The sequence below is a fragment of the Lichenostomus cassidix genome, unplaced genomic scaffold (assembly GCF_008360975.1).
Source record: "Lichenostomus cassidix isolate B80296 unplaced genomic scaffold, HeHo_3.0 HiC_scaffold_807, whole genome shotgun sequence".
Lineage (NCBI taxonomy): Eukaryota > Metazoa > Chordata > Aves > Passeriformes > Meliphagidae > Lichenostomus > Lichenostomus cassidix.
In genome coordinates, this window is record NW_028147555.1 from 1 (window position 1) to 14101 (window position 14101).

The following is a 14101-nucleotide window of genomic DNA, read 5'->3' on the forward strand; positions in this document are numbered from 1 at the left end:
ACATTCCCAGTGTGGAATGCCCAGTATTCCCTGTGTTCCTGGTGTGGAATTCCCAGTATTCCCAGTGTGGAATTCCCGGCCATTCCCAGTATTCCCAGTGTTCCAGGTGCAGAATTCCCAGATTTCCCAGAATTGCCAGTGCGGAATTCCTTGTATTCCCGGTGCAGAATTCCCGGACATTCCTGGTGCAGAATTCCTGGACATTCTTAGTATTCCCTGTGCAGAATTCCCAGTATTCCCTACATTCCTGCTGTGGAATTCCCGGCATTCCCAGTGCAGAATTCCCAGTGTTCCTGGTGTAGAATTCCCAGAATTCCTGGTTTTCCCAGTGTGGACTTCCTAGTATTCCCCATGATCCTGGTGCGGAATTCCCAGTGTTCCCAGTGTGGAATTCATGGACATTCTTGGTGTTCCCAGTGTGGAATTCCCGGTATTCCCCATATTCCTGGTGCAGAATTCCTGGTGTTCCCAGTGCAGAATTCCCGGAATTCCCTGTATTCCTGGTGTGTCTCCACAGGCGCCAATGCCTTTTCCTTTCCTTCCCCACAGATGGGCTGGAGCCGGAGAGCCAGGAAGGGTGAGTGGGATTTGGGGTTTCAGTGGGACTTCCAGGGATCTGTGGGAGTTTGGTGGGATTTCCAGGGAATTTGAGGGGTTCCGGTGGGATTTTGGGAGTTCAGTGGGATTTCCAGGGAGTTTGGGGTTTCCAGTGGGACTTGCCCCGATCCCAACGGATTTTCCCCGGAATGCTCCCCAACCCCATTCCCCCAGGCAGGTGAGCAATGGCGAGGCTGGAGGAGATTCCCAAATCCACATGCGCACCTGGAAGAGGGAGAGCATCTGCCGAGGTGAGGAGAAACTGGGTTCAGCCTTGGGAAGGGTTCCTGTCCTGGGATACTGATCCCAATCCATACCAGGACAGTGATCCCATTCCCGGGATACTGATCCCAATCCATTCCCGGGATACTGATCCCAATCCCACGATGCTGTTCCCATTCCATTCCTGGGATAGTAATCCCATCCCATTCCCAGGATGCTGATCCCAATCCCAGGATGCTGATCCCATCCCATTTCCACAATGCCAACCCAATCCTGGGATGCTGATTACAATCCCTGGTTGCTGATCCCATTCCCTAGATGCTGATCCCATTCCCCTGTGGGATGCTGATCCCATTCCTGCGGTACTGATCCCATTCCACACTTGGGATGCTGATCCCAATCCCAGGGTGCTGATCCCATTCCATTCTGGGATGCTGATCCCATTCCCACAATGCCAGTCCCACTCCCTGGATGCTGATCCAAGTCCCAGGATGTTGATCCCATCCCATTTCCACAGTGCCAATCCCAATCCTATGATGCTGATCCCAATCCTGGCATGCTGATCCTATTCTTGGGGTGCCGATCCCAATCCCAGGATGCTGACCCATTCCTGGAATGCTGATCTGATCCCAATCCTGGGATGCTAATCCCATTCCCAGGATGCTGATCCCATTCCCGGTTTTTCCCAGGGGATCGTTTCTCCTTCCCGGAGGTGCAGGATGATGTCATCTATGACGATGTTCCCTGTGAGGGCCTGGATTCCGAGCAGGACGGTATGGAATTCCCTCTGCCCGCCTTTCCCAGGCCCCAATCCCATTTCCCAGGCCCCAATCCCATTTCCCAGGCCCTGATCCCATTTCCCAGGCCCTGATCCCATTTCCCAGGCCCTGATCCCATTTCCCAGGCCCCGATCCCATTTCCCAGGCCCTGATCCCATTTCCCAGGCCCTGATCCCATTTCCCAGGCCCTGATTCCATTTCCCAGGGCCCCGATCCCATTTCCCAGGGCCCCGATCCCATTTCCCAGGCCCTGATCCCATTCTCCATCCTCAAGAGGCTGCAGAGTGGGAGAACTGCTGGGAAAACTCTGGGATTTGGGAAGGGATGGAGACACCGAGGGGTTTGGGCTCTGAGGAGGGAAGTTGTCCTTCCTGGCTGGAAAAGCAGAGGGATTTTCCCTCAGGATCCTTGGGATTTCCCTCAGGATCAGTGGGATTTTCCCTCAGGATCAGTGAGATTTTTACCTCAGGATCAGTGGGATTTTCCCAGATGGAAAGGCAGAGGGATTTTCCCTTGGGATCTTTGGGATTTTCTCTCAGGATCCTTGGGGTTTCCCCTCAGGATCAGCAGGATTTCTCCTCAGGATCATTAGGATTTTCCCATGTGGAAAACTAGAGGGATTTTCCCCTCAAGATCACTGGGATTTTCCCTCAGGATCAGTGGGGTTTTCCCTCAGGATGATTAGGATTTTCCTGGCTGGAAAAGCAGTAGGGTTTTCTCACAGGATCAGTGGGATTTTCCCTCAGGATCAGTGGGATTTCCCTCAGAATCAGTGGGATTTTCCCTCAGGATCAGGCCAGGATTTTTCCCTCAGGATCCTTGGGATTTTCCCTCAGGATTGTTAGGATTTTCCCATGTGGAAAACCAGAGGGATTTTCCCTCCAGATCATTGGGGTTTTCTTGGCTGGAAAAGCAGAGGGATTTTCCCTCAGGATCTTTGGAGTTTTCCCTCAGGATCAGTGAGATTTCCCCTCAGGATCTTTGGGGTTTTCCCCTCAGAATCAGTGGGATTTTCCCAGATGGAAAAGCAGAGGGATTTTCCCTCTGGATCTTTGGGATTTTCCCTCAGGATCAGTGAGATTTCCCCTCAGGATCCTTGGGATTTCCCCTCAGGATCTTTGGGATTTTCCCTCAGGATCTTTGGGATTTTCCCTCAGGATCTTTGGGATTTTCCCTCAGGATCAGTGGGATTTTCCAGGCTGGAAAAGCAGAAGGGTTTCCCCTCAGGCCCAGGCCAGGATATTCCCTCAGGATCTTTGGGATTTCCCTCAGGCCCAGGCCGGGATGGCAGCAGGATCCCCGAGGATCTGGGCTGGAGCTCCAGCGAGTTCGAGAGCTACAGCGAGGAGGAGTCGGGAGAAGATTCCAAGCGGGAAGCAGAGCCTGCCAAGCTCCGCGCCTCCTTCCAGCCCAAGGTATTCCTTCGGGATCCTCATCCCAGCTTTTTCCACCTTTTCCAGCCTTTTCCTGCCATTTCTCAGCTTTCCCGCCTTTTCCCAGCACATCCCACACATGCCAAATCCAAGGCTGCCACGCTTTCCCCGCAATTCCAGGGAATTCCTCTCTGCGTTCTCCTCCTTCCCTGTGAATTCCCACTTTTCCTGCCTCATTCCACACTCCAGCCCGGCCGGGATTTTGGGATAACTAATTCCGGGATGATTTCGGGATGATTTCGGGATAATTTCAGGATAATTTCGGGATGCTGCCGCGCCGCTCCGGGATGATTTCTCCTGTTTTTTTGTGTTTGCTGCTTCCTTGGATTCTCCTCTCTGCTTCTTCCTCCTCCTCCTCCTCCTGCCGCTGCTGCTGCTGCCTTTGCTTGGGGCTCAGCTCTCTCCGGAATTCCAAAAACTCCGGGAAAAATGCGCCAGGACTAAAGGGAACATCCTGGCCCTGAGAGTTGGGGGGAAGGAAATGCAGGAGCTGAAGCACAAATCCGAGTGGAAGGTACAGTCGCTGCTCCTGTCCGCCCAGAATTCCCGAAAAAATCCTCACAGAGTCGAGCTGGGAGGAACTCATCTCATTCCATCCCTCAAAAACTGGGAATTGTGTCTGGCAGCTCCGTGGGCTCTGGATTCCCATTGGCCGTGCTCATGCTGACCCCAAAAATCCCATCCCATCCCATCCCAAATTTTTCCATGGGAATCCATGGATGGGGCTGACCTTGAATATTGACATTGGGATTGACCCCAAACCTCCTTTCCCATCCCAAATTTTTCCATGGAAGTCCATGGATGGGGTTGACTATGGTCTTGGCCATGCTCTTGTTGACCCCAAAATTCCCATTGCATCCCACATTTTTCTATGGGAATCCATGGATGGGGTTGGCATTGATGTTGATTTTGACGATGTTCTTGTTTACCACCAAACCTCCTTTCCCATCCCCAATTTTTCCATGGAAATCCATGAAGGATGTAGACAGTTGACCTCAGCCATGGCCTGGCTGACCCCCAAAATCCCAAACCATCCCATTCCAAATTTTTCCATGGGAATCCATAAATGGGGCTGACCTTGACCATTGACCTTGGGATTGACCCCAAACCTCCTTTCCCACCTCAAATCCCCCCAAAATTCCCAAAAACCCCATGCCTTTCCCATGGAGTTTCCCCCGGAAGCCCCTTGCAGGCCTTCGTGACTTTTTTGGTGGGAATTCTTGGGAAAATCCCCCAAATTCATCTCCATAAGCAATCATTCTTTTCAGGGATTTTTTTTTTTGGGAGCTGTAATTCTGGAGTTTGTTTTCCAAAGGAGCTGGGAGCAAGCTGGGATAGATGGAGCCCTGGAGGGTTTATTCCCTAGTTGTGGTGGAAATCGGGAAATCAGGAGATTGGGAGATCAGGAAATCAGGAAATTGGGAAATTGGGAAATTGGGAAGGAAGAATTTTGGGAGTTGTGGATCCTTAAGACAGAGACTTTCCCAGCTCTGCCCCATCCAGGCTGGAATTCCATGGGATGGGGAGGCAATCAGTTTTGGGTAAAACTCTGGGATTTGGGGTCAAGCACTGGGATTTGGGGTAAAACTCTGGGATTTGGGGTGTGCAAGGCCCAAACCCCTTTCCCTCTGCCTCACATCCAATCCCAGTTTAGGGAAATAAATTGGAAAAAAGGGAATAAAGCAGGAGAAAAGGGGGGAAAATCGGGAAAAGAGAATAAGTCAGGGAAAAAAAGGGGGAAAATCAGGAAATAAAGGGGGAAAACCAGGAAAAAAGGGAATAAATCAGGAAAAGGGGAAAATCAGGAAAAAAGGTCTGGATCTGCTTCCCTTCCTTTCCTGCTTGGCTCTGCTGCATGATGCTGCTTTGGCTGCTCCCAAATCCATGGATCTGGCAGGGATCCTGGAGATTCCTGTGCTGCTGCTCCTGCTGCTTGGGAAATCTGGGAATGCTGCTGGGGAAAACTGGGAATGCTGCTGGGGAAAACTGGGAATGCTGCTTGGGAAAACCGGGAATGGTGCTTGGTGAATGTTCCTGGAGCCAGGCTGGGATCTGGGGCTGATTGCAGATTGATCCCTGAGATCCTGATGATCCCTGTGATCCTGATGATCCCCATGATCCCAGTGGTCCCGATGATCCCTGTGCTGATCTCGATGATCCCTGTGATCTCTGCAATCCCAATAATCCCAGTGCTGATCCCTGTGCTGATCCCAATCCATTATCCCGACAATCCCTGCAGTCCCAATGATCCCTGCTATCCCAATCCATGATCCCAGTGCTGATCCTGATGATCCTAGTGCTGATCCCTGTGATCTCTGTGGTGATCCCAATGATCCCTGTGATGCTGATCCCTGTGATGATCCCAGTGCTGATCCCAATCCATGATCCAAATCCATAATCCCAGTGCTGATCCCAATCCATGATCCCTGCTATCCCAATCCACAATCCCAGTGCTGATCCCAATGATCCCTGTGCTGATCCCAATAATCCCAGTGATCCTAGTGTGTTATCCCAATGATCCCTGCAATCCCAATGATCCCAGTGCTGATCCCAGTGCTGATCCCAGTGCTGATCCCAGTGCTGATCCCAATGATCCCTGTGCTGATCCCAATCCATAATCCCAGTGCTGATGCCAATCCACGATCCCTGCTATCCCAATCCACGATCCCAGTGCTGATCCCAATGATCCCTGTGCTGATCCCGATCATCCCAGTCTGTTATCCCAATGATCCCAGTGCTAATCCCAATCTACGATCCCAGTGCTGATCCCCATCCATGATCCCAGTGCTGATCCCAATCCATGATCCCAGTGCAGATCCCAATCCATGATCCCAGTGCAGATCCCAATCCACGATCCCAGTGCTGATCCCAATCCACGATCCCAGTGCTGATCCCAATCCATGATCCCAGTGCAGATCCCAATCCACGATCCCAGTGCTGATCCCAATCCACGATCCCAGTGCTGATCCCAATCCATGATCCCAGTGCAGATCCCAATCCACGATCCCAGTGCTGATCCCAATCCTGTGTGTGATCCCAATCCATGATCCTGCTGATCCCGATCCCTGGTTCCCAGATGTCCCAGCTGATGCGCGCAGCTCGCAGTGGCACCAAGGATGGCCTGGAGAAGACCAGGATGGCAGTGATGAGGAAGGTGACATTCCTGCAGCGCCGAGAGACCCCGGGTGAGCGGGAATTCCAGCCTGGAGCTGGGAAAGGCCTTGGGAAGGGGATTTGTGGGAATCCTCATCCCGATCACCTTTCCTCTTTGCTCTGATTTAGTCCCTTTCTTTCTGATTTATTCCCTTTTTTGTGATTGATTCCCTTTTTTACCTGATTTATTCCCTTTTTTTCCTACTTTATTCCCTTTTTTCCCCGATTTAGTCTCTTTTTTACTGCTTTATTCCCTTTCTTCCTACTTTATTCCTGGTTTTCCTGATTTTTTTCTCTCTTTTCTCATTTTTTCCCCCTTTTTTCCTGGTTTATTATCTTTTTCCTGATTTATTCCCCTTCTTTATTTATTCCCTTTTTCCCCAATTTATCTCATATTTTCTGATTAGTCAGTTTGTTCCCAATTTATTCCCTTTTTTCTTGATTTATTCCCTTTTTCCCTGATTTATCTTATATTTTCTGATTTAGTTTTTTTATTCCCAATTTATTCTTTTTTCCTGATTTTTTCCCCTTGTTTCCTGATTTATTATTTTTTCCCGCTTTACTCCCTTTTTCCCTGATTTATTCCCTTTTTCCTGGTTAATTCCCTGATTTTAAGCTTTCCCTTGACCTTTCCAACTCTTTTTTTTCTCCAAGCACTTTTGGGACAAATCATTGACTCCTCCTCCCCAGCAGCACTGGGATTTTTCCTTTGGGATTTTACCTTCTGGATTTTACCTTCGGGATTTTTCCCTCGGTATTTTCCCCTCCATGTTTTTTCCCGGAATTCCCGATCCCTGGGGAATTTCCCTGACGGTTTCCCTGGGTTCCGCAGGGGATGGGGAGCGCGGCAGGGCTCCAGCCAAGCCGGAGAAGCTGCGGCGCTCCAGCCTTTCCCTGGAGCAGCCCAGGGCAGGTAGGATCCCTCTGGAGCTTCCGTGGGATCCAGCAGCCGTGTGTGTCCTGCATTCCTGGCTTTCCTGCATGGCTTTGGGGTGCTGCAATCCCAGGAGAGCATCCTTGGAATCCCTGGGGAGCTGAAATCCTTTGGGAGCTGAAATCCTGGGAGAGCTGAAATCCTGCAAGAGCATCTCTGGAATCCCTTGGGCTCTGAAATCTTGGGAAAGCATCCCTGAAATTCCAGGAGAGCATCCCTGTGGGGCTGAAATCCTTCGGGAGCAGAAATCCCAGGAGAGCTGAAATCCCAGGAGAGCATCCCTGAAATCCTGGGAGAGAATTCCTGGAATTCCTGGGGAGCAGAAATCCCTTGGGATCTGAAATCCTGGGAATCTGAAATCCTGGGAGAGCATCCCTGGGTGGTGAAATCCCAGGACAGCTGAAATCCCTTGGGATTGGCAATCCTGGGAGAGCTGAAATCCTGGGAGAGGATCCCTGAAATTTTGGGAGAGCATCCCTGGAATTCCAGAAAAGCATCCCTGGAATCTGTTGGGATCTGCAATACCGGAGAGGATCCCTGGCCCAAGCCGAGGCTAATCTGATCATGGCCAAAATTAGGGAAGGAAAAAAGTCTCACACCCAGCCGGGGCTGCCAGCGCCTCCCACCCCTTCCTGTCCCCTTCCTGTTCCCGTTCCGTCCCCATCCCATCCCCATTCCCGCTGTTCCCGGGTATTCCAGCCGGGATGGGGTGGCACTGAGGCCATGTGGAAGTTCTGGCTGCTCTCCCATCCCGACGTGTCCTTGGCTCGCTCAGCCTCCTCCTCCTCGGGTAAGGAACCCCTGCTGGCTGCTTCCGGATTTCCTGCTTTCCGGATTTCTTGCTTTCCGGATTTCCTGATTTCCTGCTTTCCTGATTTCCTGCTTTCCGGATTTCCTGCTTTCTGGATTTCCTTATTTCCTGCTTTCCTGCTTTTCCGCTGCTTTCCTGCTTTTCCTGCTTTTCCACTGTTTTCATGCTTTTCCACTCCTTTTCTGCTTTTCCACTCCTTTCCTGCTTTCCTGCTTTCCTGCTTTCCCGCTTTTCCTTCTTGCGTGCTTTTCCCGCTCTTCCCGCTTTTGCTGCTTTTCCTGTGTTCCTGCTTTCTTGCTTTTCCCGCTTTTTCTGCTTTCCTGCTTTTCCTGCTTGCCTGTTTTCCTGCTTTCCTGATTTCTTGCTTTTCCTGTTTTGTTGCTGCTTTCCTGCTTTTCCCGCTTTCCTGCTTTTCCTGCTTTTCCTGCTTTTCCTGCTTTTCCTGCTTTTCCCGCTTTCCTGCTTTCCTACTTTTCCTGCTTTTCCTGCTTTTCCTGCTTTTCCCGCTTTCCTGCTTTTCCCGCTTTCCTGCTTTCCTACTTTTCCTGCTTTTCCCGCTTTCCTGCTTTTCTGCTTTCCTACTGTTCTGCTTTTCCCACTGCTTTCCCCATTTCCAGCTCCTTTTCCACCTTTTCCTGCTCCTTTCCTCCTGCTTTTCTGCCTTTCATACCACTTTTCCAGTTTCTGCCTCCTTTTCCCACCACTTTTCCCACTTCCAGCTCCTTTCCGCTTTTCCTACCTGCTTTTCACATTTTCCCGGCTCACTCAGGCGCCATTCCCGCATTTTGGGGTTGGGGTCCCTCCCTGTCCCCTCCCTGCCCGGCTCATCCCAGTGCTAGCTCCAGAGAGAAAACTGGGATCTGCCTCTTCCTGGAGCTGAGCGCAGCGCAGCCCAAATCATCCCAAATCCGAGATTTTGTGGAATTTGGGATTTTTGCCGAATTTGGGGGTTGTGTGCAATTCGAGAATTTTGTGGAATTTGTGTTTTTTGCCGAATTCGGGTGTTTTTGCGGAATTTGGGGTTCGTGTAGAATTTGGGGTTTGTGAGAAATTTGGGATTTTTGCGGAATTTGGGGTTTTTGCAGAATTCGGGATTTTTGCGGCATTCAGGGTTTTTATGAAGTTTGGGTTTTTGTGGCATTCGGGGTTTTTATGGAATACAGGATTTTTGTGGCATTCGGGGTTTGTGTGCAGTTCAGGGTTTGTGTGCAGTTTGGGGTTTTTGCAGCATTCGGGGTTTTTGCAGAAATCAGGGTTTGTGTGCAGTTTGGGATTTTTGCAGCATTCGGGGTTTTTGCAGCAATCAGGGGTTTGTGCAATTCGGTGTTTTTGCGGCATTCGGGGTGTCTGTCCCGCAGGTGACTCGGAGGAGGAGGACACCGCGGGGTTCCTGGAGGTGACAGTGTCGGACATGAAGCACCCACCGCCCGAGCTCAGCCCCATGCCCCAGGGACTGACCCCACAGCAGGTCTGGGGTTGGGATTGGGGATTGAACGGGTTTGGGATTGGGGATTGAGGGGGTTTGGGATTGGGGATTGCCAGGGTTTGGGATTGGGGATTGAGGGGGTTTGGGATCTGGGATTGCTGGGGTTTGGGATTGGGGATTGCTGGGGCTTGGGATTGGGGATTGAAGGGGTTTGGGATTGGGGATTCCCAGGGATTTGGGATCAGGGGTTTCTGGGATTTGCGATGAGGGCTTCCTAGGGATCTGGGATTGGGGCTTGCCAGGGATCTGGGATTGGAGTTTCCCCTGGATTTGGGATTGTTGTTTCCAGGGATTTGGGATGTTTCCCTGGCATTTGGGCTTCCAGAGATTTGGGACTGGGGTTTCCCAAGGATCTGGGATCGGGGATTCCCAGGGCTTTGGGATCAGAGTTTCCCTGGCATTTGGGATTGGTGTTTCCCAGAGATTTGTGATTGGGGTTTTCAGGGATTTGGGATTGGGGTTTCCTAGGATCTGGGATTGGGGTTTCCCAGGGATTTGGGATTGGGGATTCCCAGGATTTGGGGTGGTCTCAGCTCCCCCAGGTCCCGTGACTGAGCGGGGAGGGAAATGCTGAGTCAGCACAAACGGCTCTGCCCTGTCAGCACTTCTGCCAGGCCAGGGCTGCTTCCCCTTTTTCTGGGATTTGGCATCTGTGGGATCAGGGCTGAACCCCACACACTGTCCCTGCATTTCCTGGGATTCAGGATCCATGGATAATCCCGATTCCCGCAGGTTGTCCGCAGGCACATCCTGGGCTCCATCGTGCAGAGCGAGCGCAGCTACGTCGATTCCCTGAAGCGAATCCTGCAGGTGATTCCTGGGAATTCAGACCTTCTTTCCCGGCAATTCAGGACTTCCTTTCCTGGGAATTTGGGACTTCCTTTCTTGGAATTTGGTACCTCCTTTGCCACGAATTTGGGACCTCCTTTCCCAGGATTTTGGGACCTCCTTCCCTGGCAATTCGGGATCTCCTTTCCCGGCAATTTGGGGCTTCCTTTCCCAGGAATTTGGGACTTCCTTTCCTGGGAATTTGGACCCCCTTTCCTGGGAAATCGGGATCTCCTTTCTTGGGAATTGGGATCTCTTTTCCTGGCAGTTTGGGCTCCCCTTTCCTGGGAATTCAGTACCTCCTTCCTTGGGAATTCAGGACCCCCTTTCCCAGGTCCTGGGAATTCAGAACCTCCTTTCCTGGCAATTTGAGACCTCCTTTCCCAGGAATTTGGGACCTCATTTCCTGGGAATTGGGACTTTCTGGGACTTTGGGAGTGACTTCCTTTCCCAGGAATTTGAGACCCCTTTTGCTGGCAAGTCGGGCTCCCCTTTCCTGGGAAATCAGGACCTCCTTTCCTGGGAATTTGGGTTCTCCTTTTCCGGCAATTCAGGCTCCCCTTTCCCAGCAATTCAGGACCTCCTTTTCCAGGAATTCGGACCCCCTTTCCCATGGATTTGGGACAGCCTTTCTTGGGAATTCAGGCCCCCTTTCCCGGGAGTCCCCCCGGCGCGGATCCCGCCGTGCTGACCCCGCAGCATTCCTGCAGGATTACCGGAAGCCGCTGCTGGAGATGGAGCCGAAGGTGCTGAGTGCCAGGAAGTGCCAGGTGGTGTTTTTCCGGCTGAAGGAGATCCTGCAGTGCCACTCCATGTTCCAGATCGCCCTGGCCTCCCGCGTGGCCGAGTGGGACTCGGCCGAGAAAATCGGGGATCTCTTCGTGGCCTCGGTAGGGGCGGGAAAAATAATGGGAATTGAGGCCAGAAATTCTCTGGGATCCCTTTGGATAGTGGGAATGGCTGCAAAGGTCGTGGGAATCACCTCCAAACCTCCCATGGGATCTCAGAAATTGGGAATGAGCTCCAAACCTCTCCTGAGATCCCATCAGAAATTGGGAATCACCTCCAAAGCTTATGGGAATCACCTCCAGACTTCCCCTGGGATCTCATGGGAAACTGGAAATGACCTCCAAACCTCCCCTGGGATCTCATGGGAAACTGGGAATCACCTCCAAATCCCATCAGGAATTGGGAATAATCTCCAAACCTCCTCTTGAGAATCACCTCCAGACCTCCCCTGAGATCTCATGGGAAACTGGGAATCACCTCCAGACCTTTCCCAGGATCTCATGAGAAACTGGGAATTACCTCAAATTGGGAATCAGCTCCAGACTTCCCCTGGGATCTCAAAAATTTGAGATCCAAATCCCGTCAGAAATTGGAAATCATCCCCAAAGCTCCCCTGGGATTTGATGAGAAATTTGGAATCACTTCCAGACCTCCCTTGGGATCCAATCAGAAATTGGGAATCAGCTCCAAACCTCTTCCAGGATCCCATGAGAAATAGGGAATCACCTCAAATTGAGAATCACTTCCAAACGTCCCCTGGGATCTCAGAAATTGGGAATGAGCTCCGAATCCCATCAGAAATTGGAAATCGCCTCCAAACCTCTTCCAGGATCCCATGAGAAATTGGGAATCAGCTCCACACCTCCCCTGGGATCTCATGAGAAATTGGGAATCGCCTCCAAACTTCCCATGGGACAAATTGGGAATTAGCTCCAAATCCCATCAGAAACTGGGAATCACCTCAAATTTGGAATCACCTCCAAATCCCACTGGAAGTTGGGAATCACCTCCAGACCTCCACTGGGATCTCAGAAATTGGGAATTGCCTCCAAACTTCCTCTGGGATCCCACGGGAAATTTGGAATCACCTCCAAATCCTATCAGAAATTGGAAATTACCTCCAAACCTCCCCTGGGATTTGATGGGAAACTGGGAATCACCTACAAATCTCATCAGAAATTTGGAATCACCTCCAAACCTTTCCCAGGATCCCACCAGGGCTGGATTTAGGATTAAACCAATGGTGCCCAAACTGGGAATCACCCGCAGCCCCCCACCCTTTCCCACCCCATTTTCGGGAATCCCCACCCCATTTTTGGGAATATCCCCCATTTTTGGGAATATCCCCCATTTTTGGGAATCCCACCCCATTCCCAGTTTCCCTCCCTCTCCAGTTCTCCAAGTCCATGGTGCTGGATGTCTACTCAGATTACGTCAACAACTTCTCAGCAGCCATGGCTCTGCTCAAGAGGGCTTGTCTGACCAAGCCTGCCTTCCTGGAATTCCTCAAGGTCAGCTTTTATTCCAAAAAAAACCCCTTTTTCCTGGATTTCCCCCCCGCCATGGTGCCCCTGGCTCTACTTCTCCCAAAAAGCCCATTTTTCCTGGCTTTCTCCCCACTGCAGCCCCACTTTTCCCAAAAAACCCCGTTTTTCCTACTTTTTTTTTCCCCCCAGAAGTGGCAGATTGCCCCAGTGCTCCCCTTTTCCCAAAAACCCCATTTTTCCTATTTCTCCCATTTCCCCCCAGAAGCAGCAGGTGGCCACCAGCTTCCTTTTTCCCAAAAACCCCATTTTTCCCATTTTTCTCCAGAAGCAGCAGATGACCCCTGCCTCTGCTTTTCCCAAAAATCCCATTTTTCCCATTTTTTCCAGAAGTGGCAGATGTCCCCAGTGCTCCCCTTTCCCCAAAACCCCATTTTTCCCATTTTCCCCCCAGAAGCAGCAGATGGCCACCAGCTTCCTTTTTCCCAAAAACTCCATTTTTCCCATTTTTCTCCAGAAGCAGCAGATGACCCCTGCCTCTGCATTTCCCAAAAACCCCATTTTCCCCTTTTTTCCCATTTTTCCCATTTTCTCCCCAGAAGCGGCAGATGGCCAGCGCTGACCGTGTCACTCTCTATGGGCTGATGGTGAAGCCAATCCAGAGGTTCCCTCAGTTCATCCTCCTGCTCCAGGTACTGCCAGGGTGCTGATCCCGATCTTTGGGGTTTGGGGTTTAGCATGGGATGTGTTTTGGGGTTCAAAACATCCAACCCATGGATCAGCTTTGGTTTTGGAGATCCCAGAATTGCTCCAATTCCCTCAGTTCTCCCAGTCCTTCTCCAGGTACATCTGTGGGGTGCCTGCTCCCAGTTTTTGGGGTTTGGGGTTTGGCATGGGATGTGTTTTGGGGTTGACACCTTGGCTGGATTTAGGGATCAATCCCAAGGATCATCTTTGGTTTTGGAGATCCTAAAATTGCTCCCAATTCCCTCAGTTCTCCCAATCCTACAGCAGCTACATCTGTGGGTTCCTGCTCCCAGTTTTTGGGGTTTGCCCCAGGGACACATTTTGGGATTATCCCGAGGTTGGATTTAGGGATCTATCCCGAGGATCACTTTCCAGGCTTGGCTGCTGGAGATTCCCAAAGCTCTTCCAACAGTGATGTTCCATATGGCACCACTTTCTTGGAGCCATTCCCATTCCCAGATTTTATTCCCGTTTTTCATTCCCTGTTTTCATTCCTGGTGTTTATTCCTAGATTTCATTCCCATTTTTCATCTCCAGGACATGCTGAAGAACACTCCCCAAGGTCACCCTGACTGGCTGTGCCATTCCCGGTGTTCATTCCAGGTTTTCATTCCCATTTTCCCTGGACATGCTGAAGAACACCCCACGGGGTCACACTGACCGGCTGGGCCATTCCCGGTGTTTATTCCTTCCCGATGTTTATTCCCATTTTTTATTCCCATTTTTATCCCCAGGACATGCTGAAGAACATGCCATGGGGGTCACACTGACCAGCTGTGCCATTCCCATTCCCATTCCCATTCCCATTTTTATCCCCAGGACATGCTGAAGAACACCC

The 14101-nt window shown here is 51.1% G+C and overlaps 1 protein-coding gene across 1 annotated transcript in view; it reads left to right on the forward strand.

Moving 5' to 3' along the window:
• Positions 1-302: 302 nt before the first annotated feature.
• The window catches only part of LOC146422080 (rho guanine nucleotide exchange factor 10-like protein), a gene marked incomplete at its 5' end in the record, with an annotated part of 35995 nt that continues 22196 nt past the window's right edge, over positions 303-14101 (forward strand). Inside the window, 12 exons of the mRNA XM_085046743.1 lie at positions 303-577; positions 772-848; positions 1509-1592; positions 2871-3013; positions 3429-3545; positions 6108-6216; positions 7017-7097; positions 9288-9397; positions 10148-10225; positions 10954-11133; positions 12427-12543; positions 13116-13208. Of these exons, the coding sequence (XP_084902869.1) occupies positions 303-577; positions 772-848; positions 1509-1592; positions 2871-3013; positions 3429-3545; positions 6108-6216; positions 7017-7097; positions 9288-9397; positions 10148-10225; positions 10954-11133; positions 12427-12543; positions 13116-13208 (1464 nt within the window). The remainder of the gene's footprint in view (positions 578-771; positions 849-1508; positions 1593-2870; positions 3014-3428; positions 3546-6107; positions 6217-7016; positions 7098-9287; positions 9398-10147; positions 10226-10953; positions 11134-12426; positions 12544-13115; positions 13209-14101) is intronic.